General features: G+C 59.5%; 1 protein-coding gene across 3 annotated transcripts; it reads right to left on the bottom strand.

Annotated features, from left to right (window-relative positions):
- Positions 1-193: 193 nt before the first annotated feature.
- On the bottom strand, positions 194-20351 carry PIK3R2 (phosphoinositide-3-kinase regulatory subunit 2). Of its 3 annotated transcripts, none has more exons than XM_032092607.1 (16): positions 20243-20351; positions 12709-13432; positions 8628-8720; positions 8181-8243; positions 7043-7174; positions 6639-6840; positions 6310-6395; positions 5916-6021; positions 5721-5819; positions 5385-5565; positions 5078-5203; positions 4666-4808; positions 4291-4467; positions 3999-4070; positions 3606-3776; positions 194-3346 (listed from the first exon to the last, which is right to left on the bottom strand). In XM_032092607.1, exons 2-16 carry the CDS (start codon positions 13046-13048, stop codon positions 3154-3156), a joined length of 2184 nt encoding a protein of 727 aa, XP_031948498.1. In that variant the 5' UTR covers positions 13049-13432; positions 20243-20351; the 3' UTR covers positions 194-3153. The 3 variants fall into 3 exon arrangements, with proteins under 3 accessions (XP_031948498.1, XP_031948499.1, XP_031948500.1); XM_032092608.1 differs by lacking the exon at positions 20243-20351 and adding an exon at positions 15988-16221; XM_032092609.1 differs by lacking the exon at positions 20243-20351 and adding an exon at positions 15678-15913.
- Between the last annotated feature and the right edge of the window lie 1223 nt (positions 20352-21574).

Consider the following 21574-nt stretch of genomic DNA (forward strand, 5'->3'; position numbering starts at 1 on the left):
CTGGTCCCCACGTGCCCCAGCCCTACAAACCCTGGGAGCACAATCCTGGCAGGATGGGTCACATCCTGCACCCAGCCCAGGAAATGGGGCACAGCCCTACCACCCTCCCACCCCCGCACAACCTCCCACAGCAATCCAGCAGCCTGGTTCATTTAACTCTGTTTATTTCTTTCTTCTTCTTTTTTTTTTTTTGGTTGTTTTTGTGGGTTTTCTCGAAGTACCGTACAAAAAAAAAAAATCCTCTTACAGTAACAAATACTGGGTTTACATTAGTAAACATCAACAGAAAGAGCAGAGAGCACTACTGCTGGTAACGGTACAGCTCGGGGGGCAGGTTATTCTTTATTGCATATACCTAGAAACTAAAACCTCACGCAGCCGCCACGTCCTCTCCGAGCACAAAGCTGACACCAGAGCCCTTGGGGGTTAAATGGGGGAGCCTGGAGCCCCCCGAGCAGGGACATGGAGGGATGAGCCCCAAACTGTGCCCCGGGGAGCAGGAAGAGCCAGGTGGCACCCACGGGACGCAGGTGTGTGGCTCGGCTGGGGGACGTGGGGGTCATAAGCAGCAAAGCACAGCCCAGCGCCTCGAAACATGGCCGGGTTCAGAACGAGCCAAAGCAGCAAAGGACAAATCACAACGAGCTTATGCTGGGGGAGCTCCAGGCGGGGCTTCCACCCCGGGGAGAGCAGGGAAAAGCTACTGTTCAGGGAGCCAAGTGAAGCACCGTCAGGGAAAGGCAGCCCTGAGGAAGGGCATCTTCCTCCTCGTCGTACACGGGACGTGAGCAGTGCCCTGTCAAGGACAGGCCGCCAGCGGGCAGGGAAGGCAGTGCTGGAAGGTGCAGAGGGGTGACCATGACACCCCTTGGGCTGCGGCTGGACAGCAGGAGGGGACAGCATGGGGAGAACAACAGAAATTCAGCCAAAAGGATAAAAACACAGGATAAAGAGAAGCTGGAATTTCCCTGGGCAGCAGAGCCAGGTGAGCACCAAGCGAGTGTTGACAGGTGACAGCTTCAAGCTGAGACTCTCCCGGATGCTTAGCAGGTCCTGGCATGAGCCGGGAGCAAACCCTCCAGCAGGACTGGCCCCAAGCTCACATTGAGGGGTGGTGGTCGAAGAACGTGGAGCCCATGGGGTGAGAGGCTGAGGATCCCATCTGCCTGCATCCTGTCCTGTGATGTGGGGATGTGCTGGAAGTGCAGGGATAAGCACAGGACCAGCACAGTCCCCAGGCTGAAAAGGTGTGGGACACTAACAAAGCTTTGGAGTGTTGGTGCAGCCCCCCTGGCCACTCCACAGGAGGCCTCTGGAAAGGGCTGTGAGGACTGAGCCTCCCTGCCCCAGTCCCATGTGCCCTCATCTCTCACATGCCCAAGCCCCAACTATTCCCTTAATTATCCCTGGCAGCTTTTCCCAAGTGATCCCCAAAACCAACCCCCAACTCACTGCCTGCACCTGAGCACCAAACACTGACAAATCAGACCCAAAACCAGGGCCCAGGGCCTGGAGAGGACACGCAGGGAACGGGGGCTGTACAGTTGAGCATGGGAGAGCTGCCACAAGCAACCAGGAATGGGATGTTTGCTCCAGCAACCCCAGCTCCAGAAGGATCTGGGGACCTGCCCAGACCAAGGCAAGCAGCAGAGCAGGCCGGAGAGGGAGGGACAGCGTGGTCCCCAACGCAGGTGGCACATCAAGGGCAGGCTGCAGGCACAGCACGAGCACAGAGCATCCCATGGATCCGGCAGAATCCAAGCTGCAATGGGAAACAGAAGCACCAAAGTCCATGGCATCCACCAGCCTGTCCCAAGGAGGAGCCTCTGAGAGGGAACGAGCCACTCTGGCAAATCAAGAGGACCAAGAATGCTCTCCTCCAGCCAGGCAGCCGAGATAACCCAGGAAAGCAAATGCCACCACAGCCTCAACTCTCAGCTCAGCTTTTAAAGCTCTTCCAGGCCCACCTGGGCTGCCCTGGGGCCCTCTGAGCTCAGACACAGCGCCCTGCCCGCAGCAGCCAGCTGTGGTGGGCAGCCCTGCCCGGCCCCCATACAGTACCCACGATAGTAAGTGCTTTGCATTCGTAGTTCACCATCATGCAGATACACTTCAGCATGCCCTGGGCCCCACAGATGTGTCCTCCTGCAGCAGAGAGGTCCTTCATTCCAGGTAGGGCTCGTAGTGTGTGCTGGACTCCGGCCCTCTCCTGCTACAGCTGCAGGGCCCGAGGCTGTGGCAGCCTGGCAGCTGCTGCCCATGCTGGGGGTGGCACTGGGGGCTCAGCAAACACCAGCACCAGGGGAGCAGCTGGTCACAAAAAGAACCATATTTACAGAGCTACAGTCAGCTTCAACGGGTTACGTGTGCAGAGTCACCGAAACCGGCCGGAAACAACGAGCTGTGCATCCCACAGATGCTGCCAGGAAAAACACAGGTACCAACACGGATTTCACAGCTTCACTGGCACAACTAAGGCGGGAGATTCACGGCTAAGCTGATCCTCCCTGCCCAGGCAGCAACACTCCAGAGGTGGTTATGACAGGAGGGAATGGTGGCGAGGTGGGGCACAGCACGGAGCGAGGATCTCGGTCGGGGAGCCCCATGGAGGATTCTCCTTCCTAAGTGTGTCTCTGCATGCAAGAGCAGCACCCCTCGTACCAGACACCATCACAGCCTGCAAGGCCACCGAGGGAAGCGAGAGTGAAGGATGCACACGCTCAATGGAGCCTCCTCCTCCGCCTCCTCCGGTGTCCAGGCAGGGAACCCCTCGGGCACAGCACCGAGGAATCAGGAACCAAAGCTCTACAGTGATGCGTAGCGGGGCGACCTGCCAGCAAGAAGGGGATCTGGCCTGCTTATCAGGGAAGGGGAGGGGGCTGTGCTTGCCCCCAGCAATTCAATCACAACTGGATCCCACCTCCTAGAGGCTGGAGCCCACTGGGAATCTACAGCCCAGCCTTTCTGTCCCATCAGCCAACACGGGTTTCAGCTACTGACCAAGAGGGACATCAGGAACGGTCACAGACATCTCAGAGGCTCTGAAGGAGCAGGAGCACAGAGACTCAACTATACAGGGTGCAAGAGTCCAGAGCCAGAAAGCAGCGCCCTGGGGAGAAGCTGAAGGCAGCTGTTGTGTTGTGTATGGGCTGCTCATCTGGCTGGTGGCTGGGAAAGGACCGGGTGAGCCAGCGTGACATTCAGGGAGTCATTGTGCTGCACCAGGGACGTGTGCTTGTAGTGCAAGACCAGGTCCTTGAGGGAGGCGTAGAGGTTGTAGGGTTCAGCGAACCCATAGCCCGTCGCTGTCTTGTAGATCACGCAGTGCTTGGTGTCACCGTCCACCCTGCCAGGGAGACATGGGAGCCTGGGTCAGCAGTGGCACAGGGACAGAGGAGCATGAGCAGGGCCACCAAAGCAACGTAAAGATACACCTGGCCCTGGCAGGAGAAGCCAAGGCAGATGGGAGCTGTCACCTCCAGGATCTGGCAAGGGGAAGGTGGAGCGATGTGGGAACACAGCCTGGGCCAGCCCCATCCCATCCCATCCCATCCCATCCCATCCCATCCCATCCCACCCCACCCCACCTGCACAGGGATACTCACACCACAGAGCAGGCGTAGCAGCCCTTCTGGCTGCTCTCACGGATCAGGAAGGTGCCGTCCCGTTTCCCGCACAGCATCTCCTCTGCCTGCACGCGGTTGATCTTCCCCACGTACCACGTCCTCTCCTCGTGGTGGGGCAGCTCCTCCTCGTCATCCATCATGGAGTACTGGCTGCAATCGAGCACAGGCAGGGTCAGACTCCCTGAATCTGGGCACAAGGCTCCCACACCACCCCCACACTGCTAGCTACCATCGCCCATCCAGCAGGGAAGACATCTTCATCCCCCGGTCAGGGAGCTGGGATTTACCCAGGGCTGCAGCACAGGCAGAACCAGCTGGCAGCCTGTGCTCCCACATCCCCCAAACCCCACAGCACACGAGCAGGACACTCACTCCTCTGTCTCGTTCTTGATGCCCAGCCACTCGTTGATCTTCTTCTGTCGGGCACCCTTCTGCGTCAGCCACCTGGGGAAGGAGGGCAGAGCTGAGCGCAGCTGCAGCGAGCCCCGGGCGTGGCCGTCACCAGAGGGCAGCAGCCGCCGCTGCCAGGGACCGCCGAGCCCCGAGGCCGCGCTGCGGGAGCGGCTCCTGCCCCCAGCGGGCCGCGAGCCGGTCCAACGAGCCCCGGAGCCCCGGAGGAGGCAGCCGGCTGGCTCCCGGGCCGCGCTGCGGGGGCACTACGTACACCAAGTACTGGTCCCGCAGCTTGCGCAGCTGCATCAGGTCTGGCTTGAGGCTGTTCATGCGCTTGTCAATCTCCCGGTTCTCCGAGGCTTGTTTCTTCAGGTCCTGCTCCAGCTTCATCTTGCTGTCGTGGATCTCTGTGATGCGGGACTTGAGCTTCTCAGAGTTCATGAGGATCCTGGGAGAAAGAGGGGGGTTTAGGCTGTGAGCCAGAGTGGGGGAGGTGGAGGAGGCAGCCTGCCAGCTCCAGCCCACAGCACGCTGCTGGAGAGACAAGGAGTCCGCGTGCCTCGGCTCTGTGCTGAGCCAGGAGGATCCTTCCAGCCCCTGGAGCCCTTCTCCAGGCAGGGCAGGCCACCACCACCCCCATCCTCACCGTTGCACCTCCTTCTCGTTGCCCTCCCTCCGGAAGCGCTCGATGTACTCCTTGCTGCACTTCTCCTGTGTCTGACACTGCTCCTCAAAGATCTTGATCGTCTCGTTGAAGGCCTCGATTGCCGTCCTCTTCATCTGCAGCTCCTGGGAGAGAAGGGAGGGAAAAGCTGAGGAACTTTTCTGCACATTTGCATCCCCTCTTTCAACTTCCCCAAAGCAGCTCTGTCCTTGCTGCAGGCAAAATATCCCCCTCCTGGGGAGTCCCTCAAAGTCCATGAGCTGACAAATGGGGCAGCAGGTGCCCAATCTCTGGTCTCCCCTGTGCACAGCAGGGTTGCTGCCAGCACTCAGGGGGTGACAGAGCAGCCCTTGGGGGTGTCAGGCAGTCCGTGGGGAAGGCAGTGCCCACGTACCTGGGACGTGCGTGTGTACTCCTCATACAGCAGGTCGTACTCCCAGCTCTTGTCCTGGTATTGCTGGTGATAAACCTTCAACTGCTCCCCCACAGCTTCCACGCTGTCCTCCTTCACCACCTGGTCCTGCCACAGGCACAGCCGCAGTCAGGACCTGCTCCAGCTGGTCCCACAAAACCCCACAACAAAACATTCCAGCACACGGGGAGAGGGATGGGACATCGGCATCTACCAAAGGGGCAGGGATGGCTGAGCAAACGCCCCTGGTTCAGGCTGTGCTTGCCAGCCATGTCCCTGTACGCCTCACCTGCTGGTACTTGGAGATGGGGTAGAGCAGCCTGGTGTCCAGCTTGGCGTTGTACTGGGCGAGCGACTCGTGCCGGTAATGGGTGATGAGTTCCACCACAGAGCCGAAAGTCAGGGGCTCCGAGAAGCCGTACTTGCCCTCCCGATGGAAGATCTTGATCAGCTTGTTATTGCCTCCCTTCCTGTAGTGGAGGGGAGAGGAGAAGGTGCTTACCACCACCCCAGCACCCTACACCAGCCAGAGATCTTGGCATCCCTGCAGCTGGGATGTGTCCCAAGAGCTGCACCCCAGAGGCTCCCAGGGGATCCCAGCTCCCAGAGGACCCCAGAGCCCTACCTGAGCGTGAGTGTGTATTCCCCCTGGATCTTGCTGGAGGCATCGCGCACCAAGAAGGTCCCATCTGGTGTGTCCCGAAGCTTCTCATTCACCTCCTCCCTGCAAGGAACAGGATTGTCACGGCCTGTGAGGTGGCCCCAAGGCTCCCCTGATGGACAGGGCACCCCAGGTGTGAGCCTCCAGTCACCCCCTTACCGAGAAATGTCCCCCCAGTACCACTCGGCGTCCTGCAAGGGTGCGTTGTTCCCATTGGCCAGGCTGGCTGCGCTGGGCTTTGGCTTCGGTGGTTTGGGAGGCAGGGCTGTGAGAGCAGGAGGGTTGAAACAGGGTGAGCCCGAATCCCAGCTCCCCACTGGCAATCCCTTGGAGTGCTGAGTCTCCCTCCCTGCAGTGACTGGCCCAGGAAGGCCCCTTGGCCGCTACATTGCCTGGAGCTGCTCCAGGCACATCTCCAGCAGCTCAACACCTTGAGCCGGCCTCCGGGCACAGCTGGGCTATCAAAACGCCCTCGGCAACCCAGCTGTGGGGGCAGAGAGTCCACACCCACAAATGCCAGCGCCCCAGGCCCCAAGGAGGGGTATTGCAATACCTGGAGGCAACTGTTCCGGCTCCAGCTCCTTTGCCTGCAGAAGTGTCTCCAAAAACAGCACGGAGAAGTCAGGGCTCAATTCTGGGCTGCAGGGAGAGAAGAGGCAAGTTAAGAACAGCAGTTGCGGAGGAGAACCGCTCCCAGGTCCCCTGGGGTCAGCTGGTTCATCCCAGCTGCCAGACCCCAGGCTGACACCTCTGAGTGCTGCCAGCAGTTTAACCCCACGTGCAGCCCAGCAGGCAGCCCTGCTGTTCCAGGCTGGACTCCTCGTCCTGGCAGGCACAGTGGCCGAAGCTGGGAACACTGCTGGAACCAAAAGCCTCACGTACCTGGCACCAGGCAGCCGAAGGAGAAGGGGGCCGAAGATCTCTCCCAGGGCCCGAGGGTGGAGGCTGTTGCTCTCGGCCTGCTGCGATACCTTCCCCAGATGCCGGAGTAGGAACTGCAGGGTGAGCGTGTTCTGCAGCGGGACCGCAGGCGACTCCAGGGCCAGCTGCAGCTGCTTCCGGCAATTCTCTGGCTGGGGGATCTCTGGGGAAAGAACAAGACACGAGGGAAGAGCTGGGACAGCCGGCACCACTCTCCACGCTCTGGCTGCGTCACAGCGCAGGAGCGCTGGCAGCGGTGGGGGCCATGTGCCAGGCCCCAAAGGGACAGGGATTATTTTAATATCCCAGATGTGTCCATCCCACCCAGCTGCCCATTCCCAAGGCAGCCAGGGGGAGGCCCTTACCCTGCAGGATGCGAAGGATGTCTCCGTGCACCGACACTGGCACCACGGGGGAGGGCAGGTCCTGCAGGTAACCTCGCAGTGCCTCGCCCAGGGAGTGCACGTCCAGGGGCTCCAGGTCACCCAGGGTCCAATCTGCCAGGGCACAGATTTCCCATGGGAGGTGGACACAGCACTGCACACCCAGCTGGCAGCTCTGGTGCTGCCAACACCCATCCCAGAAACCATCACACACCAGCCAGCTATCATGGGACACAGCACCACGAGGGAGCTCAAGCAGCCCTCGGGCAGCCCATGTGACAGAGGATGCCTGAAATGCACCCCAGAAGTCAGCTGGCTCTGGGAACCCTGGCAGCTCCTTTGGGAGAGGGCAGAGGTCATTTTGGGTACCCACACCCTTTGCCATGAGCCCCAACACAGGAATTCTAGGCAGCCATAGCTTGGGTGAGAGTTTTACTCCCCACTGCCAGCAAGAGTTGAGCACAGACTGGGCAGCCACACTGAACCGAACAGGGAAAATACCTCCCTCGAACACAGGATTTTGGGAAGCACATAAAGCCTGTCCCTCGCTCCTGCAAGAGCACAGCCCGGGCTGACAGCACCGCGTGGTTGGGGTTTGCGGAAACGTCTGCGGGAGGGGACTCGCCAGCGTGGTGCCGGATGAGGCCCCAGCCCAGCTGAGAGGCAGACGGCTCCCAGGGCTCCCCGGCAGAGACATCAGCTGCCAGCACCATGGAGCCATGGCTCCAGCCACCAAGCTGAGCTGAAAGATCTTCCCCTGCTTATTAGTGGCGTGACAGAGCCAGAGGAGCCTCCAGCAGCCCATCAGCAGAGCACCCCAAAGACAGCGGGTGACAAGCACAGGGGTTCACTTGTTTGCCTGCGAGCCTCTGAGCCAGCACAACATCCCTTTGTTGCCCCCCACGGATGGTGCCAGAATCCCCTCTGTCCCATCCCTTCCATGCAGGACAAGGCATTTTGGGATGGGGAACAGCCCAGCCCCAGAGGCAGCGTGCTGGGAGTCAGGAACTGCCGGGGACAGGCGAGCCTGGCCTGGATTGCATTACTGCTGGCGCTGTCACATCCACTAATCTCCTCCATCTGAGCCGATTCGCCTCCACCGCGCTGAGCTGGTTCTTACCGGTTCTCAGCGCCTGCCTCAGTTCGGAGCCAGATGTCCTGTACAGCATCTCGCTGTCCAACCCTGCGGAAGGGGGGACATTGCTGTCAGCTCCAGCACAGGCATCGTTTCAGTGCCAGCCAATGGCTGTGGCACGGCCAACCAGGCCCGGATGGTGTCCAAGCCAACCCCCTGCAGAGTCTGGCCCCTGGGTGGCCCCCCAGGACACCCGGTTCAGTGGCCCCATTTCTCCACCATGGCACAGATCCAGGCTGTAAGCGCTTCCCAAACCCCAGCACCCACCCAGAGTGTGCAGGTGCTCAAACCAATCACCCTCATAGGCCTCAGCAGCTCAACCCAGGGAGAAACACGAGAGCAGCTGTTTCCTGTGTGTCCCACAGAGCTCAGCTCCCATTGTGGGTTTTTGGGGTGTATCAGCCCCCCCAGTGCTCAGCATTGCCCCCTTACCTTTCTTCTCAATAGCTTCCACCAGCTTCACCAGGAGAGGCGGAGCAACCTCGGGCGGGCTGAACTGCTCCTGCAAGTCCGGGAGAGGAGACCCTGGGGGAGAGGGAGGGAGAGAAGGGCTCAGCACCAGCTCAGCCCTCAGCAGCAGAGCTGGGCCAGGGCACAACCCAGGCAACTCCCAACAGGGGCAAGGAAAGCCGTGGCCCCTGCTGTGAGGCTGTGACCCAGGCAAACACAGCATGGAGCCTGCGAGGAACCTGCCCAGGAGCCAGCACAGCACTTGTTGAGCTCCAGCCCTGACTGGGTGTGCGCAGGGAGATCTCTACTGCTCCCTGCAGAGGCTTGGAGACAGAGCCCATCCCCCTGGGAACTCACACCCCCCCGGGCAGGCAGGACAGGGGTTACCAGGGCTCCTGGAGCTCAGGGCTGGGTGCCTGCCCAGCACAGGGGCTGCGCAGGGCTGGCAGCAAAGCGGGGCCAGGGAGCTCGATTTGCTCGTCGTGGTGAGCTGTGATTAATCCAGCGATTCAGACAGAACGCCATGTCAGCAAATTCCTGCCCTTGATTGCTCGTTTAACATGGAAACCGGCCCTGTGCCTCCCCCTCCCCGTGAGCCCACAAGCCTCTGTGCAAGCTGCTACAGGGCAGACAGCCCGTGGCACGGGACCAGGGTCCCCCCATTCCTGGGGGATGTGCAGCCCCGTGTCGGGTGGTATTTCACTGCCACTTCCAGAAAATCTTGAGGTTCTGGCTCCAGGCACCCCCTTCCTCCGTGCATGCCGGGGCAGGAGCACACAGGCCTGGCTGAGGAGCTGCCAGCAGGAGGTTTGCCGAAGGATAAGCAGTGCCAGGCTCCATCCTGCTTCCAAAGGAGCACCAGCCGGAGCAGGAGGCTCCTCTGGGCTGGTTCACAGCACCCGGCAGACCCTGGGGAGCCCACAGTGGGTGAGGACACCCAGCACGCTCCACTCTGCAGAGGCAGAGCCAAAAGGCTGCTCCCCATTGCGAAACAGCTCCGTTGTCATGGATCTGACCCGAACTCGCCTGGTGGGGTCTCACCACGAGGCACAGCAAGCTGGAACTGTGCACCCAGCTCAGCCTCCTGCACCCACAGGCTCGAGGGGAGACGGAACAGCCACGGGAAGGGAAGCACACGGGTCAGGCACCCAGCAGCTCTGCAAGAGCCTGTGCTACTGGGGCGGGGGGGACAATCCCCCCCTGGAGCGAGCCCCTGGGCATGGAAAGGGGCCCAGCGTGGTGCGGGTCGGGGTGGGGAAGCTGCAGGCAAGCTTCCAGGCTGGCAGCTCCCAGCCTGACCCTTGGGAAGGGCTGAAGGGAGAGTAAATACTGGTGCTGCCCACGTGGCCCGGCCGGGAATGTGCTGCTTCAGCAGGCAGCAGCTTGTCTTTTTTTGTCAGGCACAGAGCTGGAGCCAGCAGCGACTCCTGAGCCTGCCGGGCCTCCAGGCTGGGCTGCCGCGAACAAGGCTGCTCACAGCACGGCCCGGGCAGCTGCGGAAATATTCCCGAGCCGCATTTTCCGCTCGTGTTCTCTGCGGAAGGCAAACACCAGCAGCTCGTAAATCCACTGGCAGAACACGCTGGGTCTCGCTGCTCCGCGCGGCCAGCCCTGCTCCCGGGCTGCGGGACAGCTGTGGCACTGGCCCTGCTCCACGAGTGACACTGAGGGGCTAAGGGGTCCCTGCCAGCCAGGGCAGGACCTGGGAAGCAGGGAAGGAGCTTTGTGGGGCAGCCAGGAGACGGTTCTGCACCTCCTTAAGTGCAGACCATGAAGAAGTAAGACAGGCTTGGCTCAAATACGGTTTTTCCATTGCAAAAATGTGTCTCCCCAGCAGAATACAGAAATAAAGAATCACAGAATATCCTGAGCTGGAAGGGACCCACAAGGATCTTCAAGACCAGCTCTTAAGTGAATGGCCCATATGGGGATCAAACCTGCAGGCTGAGTGTAAAATGGCTCTGGGCGTTTGAACTGCCTCCCTGCAGGCCCTGCCTGTGCCCAGAGTGGAGGTTGGCTCTGGGGATACACCCACAGGGGACAGGGCTGGCACTGCCCTCAGGTGCCCTGGTACCCCACCCTCCATCTCCAGGCAGAGGCCAGCTTTTGGTTTCCTTCCCAAATTTATCTTTTCTGTGTTTCAGGAGCTTTGGCACGTATCTTTTTCCACCTCCCAGAGACCCCACCGGTGGCTTTGATCGCCCAGACACGCCCCCACCAAGCCCCCTTGAGAAGAGGGGAGAGCCGATGAGGGCAGAAATCCAGCCCCCGAGGGAGCACCGGGCTGGATGCAGGCGAGGCCAGCACATCCAGCACAGAGCACATCCCAGGCTCCCAAGAGGAGCTGCTTTCTTGGAAAGGCAGGTTGCGAGCGGGATGACTCAGGTCAGGCTCTCGCTGCCAACCCAAATGCACGCAGGGCCCGGCCGCATTCCCACCCTGCGGAGATGTTTCCTGGGGCCGCCCCTCCGGCTCCGGGAGCAGGAGCGAGAGAGGCAGCTGCAGGGAGCTGCACCAGCCCCACAACCCCGGTTTTGTAAGACCCAGAGGTATTTTCACATAGCCAGAAGTATCTGCTGGGGTAGCTGTGGCTTCCAGGCAGAGAGGGATGGGGAGGACACAGCAATGCCAGCTGGGAGCGTTCCCTGGCACCCTCCAGCTCCTGCTGCTGACCCCACTCCTCCCATGTACACCAGCACAGGGTCTTCTGCAAGGCATGGGAAGGCAAAGTGTGGCTGTCACCCCTCAGAGAATCCTGGAATGGTTTGGATTGGAAGGGACCTTAAAAGATCACCCAGTTAAAACCCCCCTGCCTAATTCCACTAGATTAGGTTGCTCCAAGCTCCATCCAGCCTGACCTGGAACACTTCCAGGGATGGGGCAGCCACAGCTGCTCTGGGAAAGCTGTGCCAGGGCCTCACCACCCTCACAGTCAGGAATTTCTTCCTAATATCTAATCTAAATCTCTCCCTGTTTTAATTTAAATCTTTCCCTTTGTCCTATCACTATCTGCCTGTATAAGAAGCTTCTCTCCCTCTTTTATATAAGCTCCCTTTAAGTACTGGAAGGCCACAGTAAGGTCTCCCAGATCCTTCTCTTCTCCAGGTGAGCACCCCCAGCTCTCCCAGCCTGTCTCCAGAGCAGAGGGGCTCCAGCATTTCCGTGACCTCCCTTGGACTCACTCCAACAGGTCCACATCTTTCTTGTGCTGAGGACTCCAGATCCAGACTCAGCACTGCAGGTGGGAGTCTCACAAAGGAAGAGTAGAAGGAGAGAACCCAGGGGCTGCTGAGCCCTGGCCACAGGGTTTGTGTGCCTGGGAGCCAAAAAAAGAGGCTAAGAGCAGGCAGATGCCACAGCTCCACAGGCAGGGCTGAGGCACGTTGGCACTCCCGGACCGGGTCCGTGCCAAGGCCAGGCCAGCTGGGAGGCAGCCGCAGGTGCAGGACAGCCCATGCCCAGCTCCAGGGTGGCTGCCCAGCCCCAGCGAGGGCTCAGCGACCCGCGGGGAGGGCTGGCTGCCAGGCAGACAAGCAATTAGCTCCAGTTCTCAGAAGCGCTCTTTTAGACCCTGACTTTTCTCCTCTTGCCCAGAGACAAGTAATTGTGTCTCTCAGCAGGGCTGAGCAGCTCTTGGCAGGGAGCACTGCCCCAGGCACTGCAGAGTCGGGGAGGTGGTGGCTGGGAGAGGTCAGGACTTACCCTGAAGGGAGGCAGCCTGGCAAAAGTCAGTGCAGCAGGGAGAGGGACCATGGGGATCCTGGCTGGTTGCACAACAGAGAAGGAGAAAGATCTTGGAGCAGTAAGAGTGGGACAAGGCTTGCCCCAGGAAGCTCTGCTGAGCAGATTGGCAAGCTGGAGGAACAAAGTGCTTTTCTCTGGGCCAGGACTGACAGAGGCCAGCTTTTGGCTGCGGCTCAACTGCACTGCTGCTGGTGGGGCAACCCAGTGCTGCTGAGCTGAGGGTTTCACCGCTGTCCTACAAAGCCACTCACACACTCTCATCTGTCACACAGCGAGACTGGACGTGTCCCGGAGCAACAGGGCACACAGCAGGGCTTACCTTGCTCCAGAGCCTCGGGCAGCCGGCAGCCGCTGGCCCCTGGCGTGGCGGGCAGGGGTCTCTGCACTCGGGGTCGGTGCGAAGGGACGGCGATTTTCACCGGCCCCACGTACTCCACGTAGGTGCCAGGAAAGTCCCCCTTCTGCTTGGTGCGCTCGTTGACGCCCAGGATCCACCCGATCTGATTGGGGGTCTGCTCATCTCCATCTTTGAAGCCCAAGGCTTGCAGGGCCCCCTTGCTCACGACCAGGATGTCTCCAGGCAGCAGGTCAATGTCCTCCTCGCGCTCCTTGCGGTAGGGGTAGAGCGCGCGGTACTGGAAGCCGTCGGTGCTGCCCATCCTCTCTGCCGGGGGAGAAGGGCTCTGAAGGGTGAGGCAGCACGTTCCAGGTGGGAGAGGAGGGCCCTCAGAGGCAGCTCTCCCCCATCAGCACTCTGAACTGTCTCTGTGTGAACCGGCACACCAGGAGCCTGGTCTGGGTGCCCCGGAGCGCTTAGGTGCAGCCCCTTTTCCTTAGCTTGAAACCACGATTCAACCAAATTATGGAGCAAAGGGAGAAGGAGACGAACATAATCCAGCACTGGTGAGTGAGCATGCAGCAAAGAAACCCGAGATCAGAGTCTGTTTCACCAAAAAAGCCAGTCTCTTGGGGTCTGGGGAGGAAAAGCACAGTAGGCTTCCAGCCTGGAATAGCGTGGCACGCTATGTTCCCCTTCCCAGTGCCTGCAAAGAGAAGAAGACTTGTCACTGCACAGCCAGGCACCCCACACCCTCCCAACACGCCAACATTCAAACTAGGGGTTCACCTGAGAGAGGCAGGACTCGTTTCTCTCCTACCTAGCAGCTGATGCTGAGCTCTGGATCCAACCAGGACATGCTAATCCCGATTTACACTCCCAAAAGCAAGTGAGGAGCCAGCGGCTGCGGGCAGGAACGCTGCCTCCTCTCTGCTACAGCCTGGCACCAGTTCTGCATCTTAAAGAGGTTCACCCCTGCTTCTTCAGCTTACCCTCCTCGAAGCACTTATGCAAACAAGGAGACAACAAGTGGGACAAAACAGCCTTTATGCAGGATAACTTTTGCATACAGAAAAGGGTGACCCTGCACCCACCAGCTGCAGGCCCTGAATAGGAGCAGAACAAACAGATTTAACCTTCCCTTGTTAAATCGATTAAATTTCACAGTTCACCTTTACATCTCGCCATGCAATCCCCCACAAAGGCATCTTCTGAAGAGAGCTGCCCACAAATGTAGGTTAACCACGCTTTCAGCAAAAGGCGTTCGAGATGCACTGCCATTCCCACAGAGCAGCACTTCAAAGCTTTGCTCTGAGCAAAAAGTCAATTTTTGAATTTTTCAAAAGCAGCAACAGCATCAAGCGCAGGCACGGGTTCTTTTTGCAGAGATGGAGGCAAGAGGAGTTAAAATAATCTTTAGAAGCCTTTAAGTCTACTTAGAGCTCCTAACTGCCTTTCAGCTATTCAGAGAGAAATTGAATATGCTGCCTGCCCTGCCCAGAAATCCACCAAAAAGAATAAACCTGGGTTATAACATGTTGTTGAAGAGATGTACGAGCCGGGACGTTCCCACCAGCCAGGCACGTCCTCTTTTCCCATCCCCTCCTGGCTGCACAGGCCAGTTTTCCACCTCCCTCAGGCAAATCCCAGAGTTCTGGCTCCCGCAGAAATGGCGTGTGGTCGAGGACCGGACCTACAAGGCACCGGGGCAGCCAGAAACCAGCTTTCCCAGGGACACCTTGGGCCTGCTGAAACGGTGCAGGTCCTGTTAAAGGCTTGAGCTGTTTTGACCCAGAAACCACCAAACCCAGGTCAAACTCTTGAGTCTCATCTGAAAACTATTAACGAGCAGGAAGGTGCATCTCAGGGCTGTGGGAGCCTGGGCAGAGGGAGGCAAGGAGGCAAAGGGAGCCAGGACAACCCTCCCAGAGGGGTCAGTGAACAACCAAGCATGGCACGAAGCCAGGGCTGCCGGTTGGACTCCAGACAGGCACCAACGGTGGTGATCTGCAGGGTTTCTAAATAACCCTTCCGGGCCAGCAATACCTTACAGTTCATATCAGCTACAAGTCCCTCTTTCCTCCTGCACATGTTATCGCCCCTGCACGTGTCACCACACCTGCACGTGCTGCCACAGCTGCACGTGCTGCCACAAAGTCTGAGACCGGGGTGAGTCCCCCGAGAGGAGCCAGCCCCACCTCTCCGCAGCCAGGCTCTCCAGCTCGGCACCAGGGCTCCTTCCCTTGACAAGGACAAAAGGCACAAAGAGGCCATGGCACAGGAAACCTGTGCAGCAGCCAGAGCCCGCACCGCCTGCCTGAGCTCGGGCAGGCGTCCCAGCCGGGCTGTCTTTGCCATGAATGAACAGGCAGTGCCCGCGGGGAGGTGAGGCACTTGCGGCCAGAGGCGGGTGGGGAACAGGATTGAGCCTGATCCAGCTTGCTGGAGAGCTTCTCCAGAACTCCAGGAGCAACACCAGACTGCAGAATTCATGGAGAGACTCTACAGAGGTTTCTGATGTTCATAGGGGAAGTAACTCATCCCAGCACAGCTGCTGTGAAAGCTCCCACCATGCTGGGATGGCGGCTGCAGGGAACTCGCAGCAGGGCCCGCATTTCCCCAATCCAACCAGCCCCAGCCAGGAAAATATTACTTCATAATCCACAGCATAAAGAGAGATTTATGACCAGGCTTACTGGCTGCCCCTCTGAGTGCTGCCTGTCAGGGTCCCCCAGAGTGGAGTCACAGTGCCGGGGGCACTGAATGACTGCCAAGGGCCTGAGTGGCCGCTGCCCGCTGGGCACAGCGCCAGCAGCTCCCCCTCTTCCCGGGGAGGACAGACCCCAGAGTGCACCCAGAGGCAGCAGAGCCCAACCCCAGCAGGGTCTTATAGTCCCCCACAGGCATCCCCCCAGCTTCCACCCGCGGATCCCAGCCCCGACTCCAGGCACCTCCGACAAGCCGCTGCAGCTGAAGAGGCTGGAAGGACAAAATGCTCAGGCCTGGCAAACTTGTTCAGTAACTTTTAAAAGCAGATCTGCGTGCAGGGGTGGGAAGAGGACGGTGACTCCGGAGCACCGAGTGTCTCCAAAGAGCAGGTCCCGCAGCTTCTTCCAACCGACTCCTTCCACAACCTTCTTCCCTGGGGTGGGAACGCAGGCACAGCTCTGTGCCACCGCGCTCTCCACGTTCCAGCAGGTCACCGGGCACATGAAAAAATCCAGAGAACTCAGAGCCAGAAGATTCCTGGAGAAGTCTCACCTGCTTTCCCCACACTCAGCCCAGGTGGGCACTGAGTGCTCGTGAACATGGGTGAGGAGACCCCCAGGAGACCCAAATCCTCATGGCTAATGCCAGCACTGTCCTCTCCAGGGGCAACAGTTGTCCTCTATCCTGCCATGGACCCAGCCAGAGGCTTCCCTGACTGAGCTGCAGAAAAGCTCTGCATCCTCGGAGAGCAGCTGACGGAATTTTTGGGGACTGGGAACACACACTTCCCAAAGCCCTGGAACAGCTCTTTGGAGGGAAGGCAGCGCCGAGAGGCCGGGACACGCACAAGCCTGTCGGCTGGAAGCACACCTCCAAGCAGGAGAGAGGGAGCACCTTGCCAAAAGATTTGTGCTGGGCCCAGCTCCAGGTTTGCTCGGCTCTCAGAGAGGAACCTCGTGTGTCTGTGCTGGCGAGCACTTGCTTAGGCTGCTCTGAAAATCCCATGCATCAGACAGCTAAATACCTTTGGTAAATCTATCTCAGCGCCCAGAAACAATCCCTCAATTCATTAACTGCTGTCAATACTTGCTTTGTTTAATACATTGGTTTGAAACAAAAAACACATTACAAGTCTTTTTGTCTGTGCCCAGCACATAAATAAAAGCATCTTAACATTTTAAATGTGGTTCCTGTGCTTTTTAACCCAGTTCCAAATGCAGTTCAAAGTGCAGCTTGAATTGAAGCAAGATTGAGAGTTACTTTCCTTCCAGTGAGGGGAAAGAATGCATAAAAATATTTAAAAGAAGAATATGCTCACAACAGTATACACAGCTCCAACCTCTCCAAGTTACATCAGATCCTCAGCAAGCAAAACAAACACCAGATTGAGTTTTGAACTGCAAGTTACAGACAAAAAGAACAAACTTTTCCTTTAACAAAAAGAGAAAATAGAACAATGCAATGATGGATGGGAATAAAAATGGACAGGGAATTGCCTGCCACCGTGACATCTGCTGCTGCATCACGTCCTTCTGACCCACGCAGCCAGGGCAGCTCTGATGGCCTCAGCTCCTGAAGCTGGCAGTGGCAAGCATGTCACAGATCGTGCTGTACCCACCAGCACCCACAATGCCGAGTGGCAGAGGCAGGGAGGGTAAGAGCTTGGCAACCCCTGATTTATAGCCAGGACAAACAGCACAGCAAATCCCTGTGCTCCCAGGCAGCTTCCCGGGCCTGCTGCCTCCCCAGCAGGAACAATGACTGGAAAAACGACTCGCAAGGCTGGAGCCATGAGCGAGGCCATGGAGGAGGCAGCAGTGCCACGAGGAGCTGTGGGGGAAGGAGCCGGGAGAGCCCGCGGGGAGCCGGTGCGGGCGGGAAGCGGAGCTGGACACGCTCCAGCAGCTGCCCCTGGGGAAGCAGCCAGCGGAGCAGGGAGAGCTGGAGCCCGGGCTGGCCACGGCGCTGCCAAGCCAGCTGGTATTTCCTTCCAAACAGGGAAAAGCTGCAGGGGAGGAGGGGAGTTATGCCTGAGCCGTGCCCGAGCCAGGCATGGGACAGCCGAGGCCGTTTTCGCCTCTTCTCTTCCCCAGAAATGCTTCCCAGCCAGCAACAGATCGCCAGGAGCAAGAGATCTCCCAGGAGCAGCAGCTCCTGCCCAGAGCCACAAGCCACTCTTTGCCAGGGACACAGAGCATTTACTGCTCATGCTTGAGTTTCATTAAATATTTTGCTTTATTCACCAAAGCCCGAGGAAGTGAAGGAATATCTAAAATACTTCACTGAAAAGGTCAATGTCATGGTTAGCAGGGACATGAGGAGCTGAATAAATCAGGAATGACCAACACCTTCCTCACTTTTGGGAGACCACTGGAGGTGCCAGGGACCTCCTGCTCAAAGGCTGGACAGCATAAGAGCATCCCAGGCAGTCTGCACACCGACTCCAAGCCTTCTCATACTGTTCAGAGGCTTCTCCAGACACTGAAAGTCCTTGCTCCAGCTGAAGCTTGTTCTCTCTTAACCACCTCAGAAACTTTCTCCTCCTCCCTACAAGAGCTTTTTACTTGGCCAGAGACTTTTATTTGCTGGCAGCAAGCAGAGAAGGACCCAGCACCCAACACCAGCCCCATCACCTCACTCCAGGCTGCCTTTACACCATCCCCCATGCAGCAAGCACACACTAATTCCATTTTAGGAGCATTTATAGAGCTGGCTTTAGGGATATAGAAACTCAGGAGCTGTATTTTGGCAAAAAAATTACAGTTCTAAAAAAAAACTGAGTACATGAAAAAAAAAATCCAACTGCTCTTGCTAACTTATCTGCTTAAAATCACATTCCCCAGGGTATTTGGAATTTATATGATTTATTAGCAGCTCTGCACAGCTCAGCAATCACATGAAGTAACCGGCGAGGTAAGAAGCACTCAGGTTAATAGACCAGCATGATTTGGATATTGGTGAGAGAGCCAAGACCTTCCAACTTGATAAATCCACCATCCCTTCCTCTGTCTGCTTTTTATCTTCCATTACCAGGCTACTTTAGCTCCAAGCTGTGGCTCCAGAGATTCCCAGAGGAATTAAAAGAGCCCTCGATATTATAAATACTCTTCTTCATTGTAAACACACCCCGGCACTCGGAGCTCTGACACGGCTCCAAACTGGCTCCGCAAACCACTCTGCTCCTCGCCACATTCCAGCTGAGCCGCGCTTTCCTTTCCAACCCAGCACTTTTGTCCAAGCGAGACCCAACTGCGGGCAGAAAGGATTTTCCTGTGTGCTTAAAACCTTGTTCCAGCGAGTTGGGAATGGGGGGTTTTGGGGCAGAGATCAGCTTTAGGAGGAACGAGTCCGTGCCACGAACCACACGGGCAGATGGAAGCACGAGCTGCCCACGTCAAAGAGAGTCACCAAAGAAACCAAACCATGGCTTGGACTTTCCCACATCGTGGAAGGCTGGAGCAGAGGCCAATACAGCCTCGGGGACACACCAGCCCTTCACATGTCAGGGAAGGGTGGGGGAATGGCCAGGAAAGCAGTGATTTAGGCTATATTTACTCAGCTGTCTCCATTCTCTGCTCTCACAGAGAAAGTCACAGGGCCAGTTCCCCAGCGGCTCCAAGAGCTGCTTGGGAAATCAAAGCCGCACATTAATGGGAGGAGAGGCAGCCACGGCTCCATTGAAAGGCAACGCTGGGGCCACTCCAGCTCTTCACAGCTCTCATTTTTCAACAGTTTTGCCCCCTGGCTTCTTTATCTCCCATTGATCACAGAACCCCAAATTGGGAGGTACGTGACCATGGGAATTTTCCTCCTCAAGGCACTGAGAAATATCCACAGAAGGAAAAAAAATACAGTGACCAACCTCCCTGGGAAGCAGTGGGCTGGCTCATCCCAGAGCGAGGGTTTGGGGGATATACTATGTTAAGAGAAAGCAAAGCCACCCTTGAGCTGAATTTGGCACGTCCAGACGGACAGGCATATCCCTGGGGCACCAGCTCCAGCCTGGGAACTGCTGGGGCCGAATTAACCCCGGGCAGGGGGAACAAACAGAGCTGGGACCTTGGAAGGCCACTCTGGTTTCACCGCCCCCGGGGGTCCCCAGGAGCCTCGGCAATGGGGACTGCACCGTGCTGAGGGGGTCCCTGCACTGTCACCGCTGTGGGGACAGCGGCACAGGGCACTCTGTGATGGCACTGCTGGGTTGCAGAGAACCCGAGGGGAGCGGTGGGCACAGCCCGGGCACCGGGGGGGACAGGGACAGCCCGGGGGGTATCGGGGGGCACAGCCCGGGGGGGATCGGGGGGCACAGCCCCGGCACCGGGGGGGACAGGGACAGCCCGGGGGGGATCGGGGGGCACAGCCCGGGGGGGATCGGGGGGCACAGCCCCGGCACCGGGGGGGACAGGGACAGCCCGGGGGGGATCGGGGGGCACAGCCCCGGCACCGGGGGGGACAGGGACAGCCCGGGGGGGATCGGGGGGCACAGAGAAGACACGGGGACAGCCCTGGGGGGACCGGGGGGCATAGCCCTGGCATCACGACGAAGCCACACGGCAGCGGCACTGCCCTGGCAGTGGGACACCCTGCGCCAGCACCTCCCGAAGGGTCCGAGCACATCCTCGAGGCTGCCCCATGAGGGACAGAGCCTCGGCCCGGGGCCCATCCCGGTGCTCCCCGCCAGGCCCCGGGGCGCCTCACGCTGAGGGGGGGTCCCGACGTTCACCCTGGGCCTGGTTCCGATGCCGGGCCGCTCTCCCCGATCCCGACCCCCCCGATCCCCATCCCGCCGTTCCCGGCCCTGTCCCACCTCTCCGCCGGCCCCATCCGCCGCCGCTCGCCTCCAGCCCGCTGCTGCCTCCGGCCCGGCGGAGCCTGGGACAGGCCCGAGCGCCGCCGGAACTGCCCGAACCCGCCCCGGAAACAGCCGACAGTAGCCGAGAGAGAACGGAACTGCCCGAACCAATCCCGGAAATAACCGAGAGCAGACGACAGAGGACGGAGCTGCCCGAAGACTCCGGCCCCGCCCCTCCCCTGGCCCGACCACCATCGGGGCCCCGCCCCTCCCGCGAGCCGCTCCGGAAGGAGCCGAGGGGGCCCGGAGAGAGAGCGCGGCGGCGCCCCCTGGTGGTGAGCGGAGCGGGCACCGCATCGGGCACCGGGACAGCACCGGGAACGGGGCACAGCACCGGGATCGAACCGGGAGCCGGGCACAGCACCGGGACTGCACCGGGAACCGGGCACAGCACCGGGACAGCACCGGGAACGGGGCACAGCACCGGGATTGAAACGGGAACCGGGCACAGCACCGGGACAGCACCGGGAACGGGGCACAGCACCGGGATTGAAACGGGAACGGGGCACAGCACCGGGATTGAAACGGGAACCGGGCACAGCACCGGGACTGCACCGGGAACGGGGCACAGCACCGGGATTGCACCGGGAACCGGGCACAGCACCGGGACTGCACCGGGAACGGGGCACAGCACCGGGATTGAAACGGGAACGGGGCACAGCACCGGGATCGAAGCGGGAACGGGGCACAGCACTGGGACAGCACCGGGAACCGGGCACAGCACCGGGATTGCACCGGGAACGGGGCACAGCACCGGGATTGAACCGGGAACGGGGCACAGCACCGGGACAGCACCGGGAACGGGGCACAGCACCGGGACCGAACCGGGAACGGGGCACAGCACCGGGACAGCACCGGGAACGGGGCACAGCACCGGGATTGCACCGGGAACGGGGCACAGCACCGGGACTGCACCGGGCACGGGAATGCGCTGGGATCGCACCGGGAACCGGGCACAGCACCGGAATTGCACCAGGGTTGCACTGGGCACTGGGACTGCACCGGGATCGCACCGGAACGGGGCACAGCACCAGGCACTGGGGCTGCACTGGACACCGGGATTGCACCGGGAACAGGGCACAGCACCGGGACTGCACCGGGCGCTGGACACTGGGCACAGCACCGGGCATGGGGCACTGCACCGGGACTGCACTGGGCATGGGGCACCGGGCACTGCACCGGGGACAGAGCATGGGGCGTAGATTTGGGAATGGGGCATGGCACCAAGCATGCGGCACTACCCTGGGCACAGGTCACGGCTCTGGGACTGTACCAGGGGTGCGGGAC

This window comes from Corvus moneduloides, chromosome 28 (genome assembly GCF_009650955.1).
Source record: "Corvus moneduloides isolate bCorMon1 chromosome 28, bCorMon1.pri, whole genome shotgun sequence".
NCBI lineage: Eukaryota > Metazoa > Chordata > Aves > Passeriformes > Corvidae > Corvus > Corvus moneduloides.